General features: G+C 37.3%; 1 protein-coding gene across 1 annotated transcript; it reads left to right on the top strand.

The window, feature by feature from the left end:
* The first annotated feature begins 2,769 nt into the window (after positions 1-2,769).
* Positions 2,770-3,973, top strand: LOC114538135. The gene is made up of 3 exons (XM_028559249.1): positions 2,770-3,091; positions 3,554-3,850; positions 3,954-3,973. The coding sequence occupies exons 1-3, from the start codon at positions 2,815-2,817 to the stop codon at positions 3,971-3,973; spliced, it is 594 nt and encodes a 197-aa protein (XP_028415050.1). The 5' UTR covers positions 2,770-2,814.
* Positions 3,974-8,909: the final 4,936 nt, after the last annotated feature.

Here is an 8,909-nt window from a genome sequence, read left to right on the forward strand (position 1 = left end):
TTTGGAAGTAACTTATGCAGTTTGTGGTCTACATTCGACATATCCTTAATTAGGTCTATGCACATGCGGTCTCTCCGATTCTCCAAACTTTCTATTTCTGCAATATGAAGATTCTCATCATAATCATCATTCTTGTAAATTATCCTCAATGCTCGTTTTTTAATCCGTTCAATATCTCTACACTGTTCCTTAGTAATCCCTTCATGCCATACCTGAGCTCCATATTCCAGGACTGGTCTGATGACTGTGATGTAAAATTTTTTTAATTCATCAGGAATTGCACCATATGATTTTAATACTTTAAGAAGGGTTGCCATTCAACACTTTTCCATTTTTTTTCATTTTTAAAAAGATTAATATCAAATTAGCATATTTTGAAAGGGTACGGTGCTGGAAAATCACAAATGCAGAAATTTTTTGACAAAATCGTTAATTAAGCTAATTATCCAATATGGCGGCCACTAATTAATGCATAATTGCTACGCATTGTAAACACGATAACTCAAGAACCAAATATCCAAATTTAATGGATGATATATTTTTGAAAAGCTTAGAACCTGAACCAGTGCCTGACACTCTTCAAATTTATGTAAAAATAATTTTGAAAAAATTTAGAGCAAAAAATTGAATTTCTGACATATTTCAGCATTTTATCAAGTGATTTATGAATTAAAATGTCAACAATTCATCAATCATTAAAAATATTAAAATTTAAAGAGTGCCAGGCACTAGACTATGTTATGAAGTATACATGTGCCAAAAATCAATGTTCTCCAGTAAATATTTATAAAGTTAGAGTGTCACAATGATCACGGACACCTGTGAAATTGCGAAAAAGAGAAAATCCTATTTAAAGATTCCCTTTCTGCCAAAGTCCTTTAAAAAGGTTCAGAAGCTACCTGCTTCATAGGTAACCCCTTCCTTTGCCTCAGTTGAGTCTATGTAGCTCTTTCTGAGGTGTCTCAATGTTTTTCTTCTTGATTTCACCTTTTCTGTACACTTTTTCGCCGACAGTTTGATTCGGCTTGAGTCGCAATCTTGGGCACCTTTAACAGTAAAGATACCTGGCGTTATATCCAAGTCTTGAAATATTTTGACGAAGGATATATCACCATCATTAAATTTCATGACAGCCAAGTAAGTAGCCAGAGCCACTGTCTCTTGCTCCACATGGATGGTCTTTGGACATCTGTCCCAAATTAGGCCATTTAGGCACTCGTTGACATTCTGCGTCAACCCATGAGTGCACTTTCGCAACAGCTCTGGTTTACTCAGGTCAGCATAAATGGGCTCAATCAATTTGACAATGCACTCTGGAATACCATTCTTGTGCTTGTAGGAAGCTGGATCTTTTTTAAAACCACACCAACTTTTTTCTCCATCGGGACAGAGATCATGTTGTGGTTTCTCATCAGACGAGGCGACATGATAAAGAGATGCCTTTATAGATTTAGCCATTGCCGACACATCATCTAAATTCTCTCTTACAGCAAGACCATAATAGTTTTGTAAGACATCTATCTTACCATCTGTCAGTCTTCCCTTACCAGATATTCCTTTCCCATCACTAAGCTTCACGCCTTTGTTGATATTCTTTAACTTGCGCAACCTACTTCCAACCCGCTTTTGAACGTGCCCAATACACTCTAATTTCTTTGGGACACACTCCTCTCCATAGGGCTTGCTATCTACAACACTGTTGAATGTAGCAGAATCACCATCCCCTAGCATGTCCTTGTATTTGAGTCCCCGTGTTATGTATGACCGTTTGAAAATCCTAACAGCACCAACTGTTTCCATACTATTCGCACTTCCTGTATGGTTGATCTTACAGTGGTGGTTCGCTTTCCACTCTTCATACCCTGGCTCATTCTCCCTCTTCTGCCACTTTTGACATTTGTCAGACATAACTTCTACATCTAGGCATTTCTTAGTGTCCAATGATATGGCAGTTACAACGCCGTTATGTGACGCATGACCCCTCTTTTGCCAACTGCCATCTAAGGATATCCCACAATGTCCTTCGTCATTTCCACTCCTCTCCTTAACTTCCATGGCATTATTGTTCATACTGGCATTGGCTAACTGTTTGACAATTGGCAATAGCTTTTTATTCTGGATCTTGGTAAAGGCAGAGCGCATTGGTGGTGAAGGCATATTCATGACTTTGGTGAATGTTGTCATGGCACTGTGTCCTCTACCAATTTCCCTAAAAGCCAGTACTGCCCTAACATTAGTGAGCTTAAGCAAGTGACGTTTTTGACAACACGAACGGCATGAGTAACTTCCGGGGACTGGATCTAAAACGGCGGTTTAGATGTGAAGTTAAATATTTAGCTAACACAAATGTGCACAATTACGGCATCTGTAACGTCATTGTTTACATTTTTGTATTTCGCCTTCACAGACATAGCCGTTTTCATAAAAATGCCGTCTTTCAAACAAACCAGGGATCTTTTGTACGTAAGTTACTACAAGAAACTAATAACATCCGACCAGTTATTGCTTTTACTGGAAGAGAATACGTCTCATAATCCAGAATTTGATCACGGACAGTACGAAAAGTTTGACCTTCAAAGCATCCCAGAACCTGAATGTTTATCTTATTTCCGATTCAACAAGGCCGATATCCCTATCTTGGCAGAAGAGCTTGGTTTACCTGATACATTTCACTGCTATCAACGCACTACTGCCGGAAAAATTGAAGGTTTATGTATACTTCTTCGTCGCTTAGCGTTTCCTTGTCGCTATGCTGATTTAATTCCTTTGTTTGGTCGGTCTGTCGCTGAGTTAAGTTTGATCAGCAATAAAGTTATGGATGTAATTTACAATGCTCATGGACATAGAATGACGGAATGGAATCAGCAAATTTTGAGCCCTGAAAACCTCGAAATCTATGCAGACGCTATACATGCGAAAGGAGCAGCGTTGGCAAATTGCTATGGCTTCATCGACGGCACTGTCAGACCTTTGTGCAGGCCAGGTCAACATCAAAGATATGTGTACAACGGCCATAAACGACTACATTCAATCAAGTTTCAATCTGTTACTTTGCCAAATGGTTTGATTGCGAATATGTTTGGGCCAGTTGGTAAGAATCTGAGATTTATATTTATGTATTCAACTTTGACATATATAACAACCCTGTTACTATAACATGGGGTGCAATATAATAATTAGCAACCGATATCCAATGCAATATGATGCAATGCTATACAATGTAAAAGAAAATACAATATACAGTGCAATGCAATGCAATGCAATGCAATGCAATAAGCGCTTTCAGCAAAGCAGACCATTTCGGGTAATCAGGGCAAAACTGAAAAGAAATACTTGACTTGTGACCAATGCTCCTTTGAAATTCACTGCACAGGTCAATGATTTCCTTTAAATTTTGCCCTGATTACCCGAGATGCTCTGTTTTGGCAAAAGGGCTTATACAATATAATGCAAGACAATGCAAGACAAAGTCACATTTGGTATTTATGCTCATAATTTGTGCTATTCTCTGACCATGCATTGAGCAACAAGGTAGCTCTGATTGTACATTTAGAGGGGAAAAGGCACGATGCTGGGATGCTTGCAGATTCCAACCTTCTCGCATCTTTGGAACAACGTGCATACTCAACTGATGGACGTGCAATGTGCCTGTATGGGGATCCTGCGTACCCATTACGAGCCCACCTACAAACCCCCTTCAGAGAGGCTGCTTTGACTCCACACATGATGGAATTTAACAAGTCTATGAGTACGGTTCGAGTGACGGTGGAATGGGCTTTTGGCGAAGTCACAAGATCTTTCAGGTGCCTTGACCTAAAAAGCAACCTGAAACTTGGTCTCAGCTGTGTAGGCAAGATGTATTTAGTTTGTGCATTGATTCAAAATGCACTAACATGCATGTATGGGAACCAAACATCAAAATTTTTTGAACTAAATCCACCATCTGTTCAAAGATATTTTTCATAATTCTTGATTGCATACATCAATTACTGTACAAATTTGGTTAATCATAATTAATTAAAATTAACATAGTACAGTTGTAAATTTAAAAGAAATGAACCTTTCTTGTTCACTGTTTATCTGCAATTTTATGGTAAAAAATACCTCAACCAATTATTTGGTAAATTTTTAAATCTAGATCCTTTGAAATGGCAGTATCTAAAAAATTATGGACATTTGGCCTCATGAGAAAGGTTAATTTCAGTTGTATATAACAATTAAATTAATTAATATAATTTGTACAATTAATATAATTTGGTAAATACATTACAATGAAATTGAGTATTTTAATATAAATATATAATAATAAAGAACAACAATTTTGTCACAACAACATTTTTGTCATCATATATATTGTTTAACGGTCTGACATTTTTCTATAATATTTAAAATGAGATTATTTTGTTGAACCATCATCATGCTAAATTGGTTCATATTTTGCTGCTGTATTGCCATCTGTTGGGCCATCATCTCCTTGAAGTCATTGTGCTTTGTTTCCTCTGCATCTAACCTTTCTCTTTCCAGCTCCATCTCTTTCTCTTTCATCTTCTGATCTCTGTCTGATTGCTTCCTCAAAAACTCCATCGTTTCATTTCCTGATCTTCTCTTTTTCACTTTCTTTTCTTCCATTTCTTCGTCCTCGATTTTCCTTCTTCTGGTTTCCCCTAATGTCTCCATAGCTTTCTTCCGGACATCAATGGCATTCTCTTTATCCTCCATCAATTTCTTTGCCTGCTCTTCACCTAGTGATGATCAGTACATCACTGAGTATCATATCTTACATGCTGGAGGGCAGAATTAATACAACCAAATATTTACTTTACATGAATCAATACCTTCTTTCACCCTTGTCTCTTCAGAAGTCTTTTCTTTCTCCATTGCTTCCTCAATGAGCAGGTCGAGCTCTGTAACCTCTGGTGATATTCCTGAAGCCCTCTTTTCAAAAGAGAGCCTGGTACGATGCTTCTTGCAGAGCAAAGCATATCTATCTTGAACAGACCGCCTATTCATTGTGTCTTTGAAAGAAGGATCTTCCAAGCCTTTCAAATTGTTGATCACTTGCTGCCAATAATCAGCTCTTTGAGATGTTTTTTTCTTGGCTTGGAAGGGATTTACCATCAGTACTTCCTTTAATAGCATGGTATCGTGCAACTTTGTCCATGCCATTGGAGTACTATAAAAAATTAAATATACTGTTGGACATTATTTCAGCTTATTAAGTGACTTAGCAGTCATTTATAGACGTAAAAATGGAAAAAAAATTCTTCACAGGCAGTAATACAGTATCAACTAATCAAGGTTTACCTTGTGCAATACAAATGAAATATTCAATAATTTAAAGACTCGCGACGTTTGTATCAGAACTTTTTGAACGAAAATAAAATGAACGTTTAGGTCATATGACTTGATTTTCATTCCACATTTTTCTATAAATCCATAATTATGAAGCTTCGAGCCTTGGCAGTACGTTTTACCTTTGAACTCCTTGAGTATTTTCGGATGCCATCACAGTTTGTAAGCTTTCAATCGCTTTCAGCTGAAAGTAGTAATATTACTTTAATAATATGTCGACAAATGACAATTTTTAGCAAAAAAAAACACAAAAAAATTGCTTTTACCTGTCACGTTTCTGTTGAAAAACAAGAACGCCAAAACACTCAAGTTGCCGTCTGTTACTTCGCCTCAAAAACTGCTCACGCCATCAAAATCGCCAAATTTACTTCCGGTTCACGTTACAGATTAAAAACGTCGCTTGCTTAAGCTCACTATTTACTTCATGGGAATGACCTTGTTTCTTTGAGGTGTTGAAGCAGTACTTCCACTCACACTCCAAGTTTTGACAATCCAAAACAATATAATTGGAAAAGCCATTCTTCTTCTTCATGTCAACATGAGAGTTCATGTTACTGCCACATTCAGGGCACTTCAAAATACATTCAAACACGGCAAATAGGATGGACAAGTCGATAAAAATGATACCTTCCTTCGCACTTTCAATCTTCTTGGGATAGCCTCCAAAATTTGCGGTTTGGTCACCTATTTTTACTCCAGAAGGTCCTGGCATTTCACGACTTGGGCCGCCATCTTTAAATCTCTTCGCTGCTTTTGATGGTGGGATTCTCGCTCTTTTTCTCTTTCTATTACGAGTATTTCCCATTTATATGAGAATAATAACAAAGTAACTGCAATATTCAACCAGAAAAAGCTACTTTTCGATTTTAAAAATGTAAAATAACAATGATTTTTGAAGACAACTGACTCTGTTTTGTTTTGACTGCTCTAGAAATTTCTACACTAAATTTGTGGCCATGCGACCTCCCTCAAACGAACCAATCACAATGCAGCATAAGGAAAGGACTTTAAATGACATACACCAAAAGTAGAACTGAAAAAGAACCAGTTTTGTGGTAATTTTCATGGAAATTTGGCCTTAAAAACCCGTTGCTAAGGCGTTGCTAAGGGAAAAATTTAGAAAACATCATCAATTTTAGCCTTTTAGGCTAGATATAACAAGTTTTTTCATAAAATGAGCAATGTTATCAGAAACTACACTAGTTAAAGTACCTTATACACCTAACTAAATTTTTTCGATTTTTTTTTGAAAAATCAGTTGCGGAAAGTGATTAACGTTAAGAAGGAATAGTCGTTTAGCAGCCTTTTTTACTACCTTCTCTGTATTTGTCTTCCACTTCATATCATCATCAATCCAAAGACCCAACAGTTTATACGTACTAACCCTTTCAATCGTGTGGTTATCAATTTTCACCGGTGGTATGACAGTTTTATTCTTTCTTAAATCGATGAGCATTTTTTTACACTTTTTCAAGTTTAATTCCATTTTTTGTTCCTTAGTGAACTTCGCAACTTGGCTCATGTTCCTTGTAGCGTTGCCAATGACATTACCTGACGTGTGATTTTTTATATCTATGATTTCAGAGATTGTGGTATTGTCCATAAATATTGATACATCATCGTCGTCCTCATTAGCTTCAAAATCTTCACCAGATACTTCTGATTGTTTCAATACTGAAGGAAGTCCACTTAAGTGCGCAATAAATGCAACAGGTCCTATTTTGCTACCTTGAGGTACACCTCCATGTATAGTATATCTTTCAGATAACTCGTTTCCAAATTTCGTAACTTGACTTCTACCACTCAAATACGATGCAAGCCATGATATCAGTGCTGGTCGAATGCCAATTTTAGAACAATTTTCAAGCAATATATTATGATCAATAAAATCATAAGCTTTGCGGAAGTCTAGAAACATTAGCCTAATTACGAAGCCAGGGGCATCCAGAGCCTTCTGCCACTTATGGACCAAATATATTAGGGCAAGAACGGCAGACGATCCAGGCTGTCCTCTATACTGTGCTTTCGAAATTTTTCCTTCAACATCCTCGTTTATCCATTTAACTACATATGATTCTTGGAGCTTAGAAATTACACTTGTTAGTGCAATGGGGCGTAATTGTTCAGCGCTAGTACAAGCTACACACTTTGGGATTGGTATGACCCCAAATTCTTTCCAGGTGGTTGGGAAACACTTTGATTTGAAGGATTCATTAAAGATGTGCGTGAGTGGTATTGCAAAAGCCTCCGCAAATATCTTTAGGATTTTACAATTGGGATCATTTAAACCAGATGCCTTGTTAGTTTTCAAGTTTCTCAATTTGGTCAAAACGGATTCTTTCGTAATTATGGGTAAGGACTCACCCGCGCCATATTCAAACCACCTTTCATGGACGTCGGGAAAATCTTCGGTCAAACTTGCAAAGAAATTGTTAATATAATTTGCAGTTTCCTTATCATTCATTGTAGCTTGACTTTCAGGGTCACTTAGGAAAAAGATTTGTTTCTGCCCGTTAATTGACTGATATTCTTCCACCATTTTGAGCTGTTTTTATTACAGTTGCCTAAAATCTTATCTTTATGCTTCGCTTTTGCTAACCGGGTTTCACGTTTTACTTGGTTCCTAAGTGATCTGAACAATATAAGATTCCCTTGTTTAAATGCTTTGTTCCTCTCACTAATCAATTTCTTTAATTTTACATATATTATATCCTATTATACATTTATTATATCCTAAATACATTAATGAACGTATACGAAGTAGCGTGAAGCATGATTAGAGCCGGATATAGAAGCATTTTATGATATTACGTTTATGTCGGTTTTTCCCGCAAGGTTCCAAATTTTGGAGAAACAATAGGAAAATAGTAGCTATAAGGGCGAACCAAGTCGCAAACATTTCGAATTCGAAAAAAATCTAACGCCACCAAGAAAAGAAAACCAGCCGATATCATAGAGCATCTTAAGCGTCGACTCTCCTGATGACGACTTTGACGAACCAGTTCCTCTGGCGTCAATCAGTACCATTCGTCATCCTACTACCCCCAGTTCGACCGAAGACGAGCGGGCTAAAGAGATGTTGAGCAAGATTTTTAATTGCAGGATATGCCTTAACAAGACCATGTTACCGGCTGCTGTTTGCTCATCGTGCTTTTCTGTTGTTGGTTGTATTCCATGTGTAGAGGAGCAGTGATACGAGGCCACGACATCTAACAACGCCAAATGTCCCCTACTCAGAACCTGTTGTGAAAACGTGTCAAATGTCTTCTTTGTCAGTAGAGTTGTTGTGTATTATATATATTCATATAATTATATTCATTTATATTAAAATATAATAAATTTGTAAACGGGGGAAATAATGCGCACAAACATACGCACGTCCAAACACGAAGAAAGAAACCGCCTGTCCCACACGCTAACGCAAACGGATGGAAGAATGGGGGCTGTGCGGTTAGAGAGTTAACCGCGTTGCGAGGAAAAAAGACACATCCTGGGACGTGCATAAATTGCGCAAAGGAAGTTGAAGCGAGAATAGAATAATATCCCCTATCTTTAGT

The sequence above is a fragment of the Dendronephthya gigantea genome, unplaced genomic scaffold (genome assembly GCF_004324835.1).
Source record: "Dendronephthya gigantea isolate DGI-Jeju-01 unplaced genomic scaffold, DenGig_1.0 000175F, whole genome shotgun sequence".
Lineage (NCBI taxonomy): Eukaryota > Metazoa > Cnidaria > Anthozoa > Malacalcyonacea > Nephtheidae > Dendronephthya > Dendronephthya gigantea.

Coding starts and splice junctions, on each gene's coding strand:
- LOC114538135 (XM_028559249.1), top strand. CDS start 2,815: ATGGATGTAATTTACAATGCTCATGGACATAGAATGACGGAATGGAAT. Junction 3,092..3,553: donor GAATATGTTTGGGCCAGTTG/GTAAGAATCTGA, acceptor TTGTACATTTAG/AGGGGAAAAGGCACGATGCT. Junction 3,851..3,953: donor ACTTGGTCTCAGCTGTGTAG/GCAAGATGTATT, acceptor ATCTGTTCAAAG/ATATTTTTCATAATTCTTGA.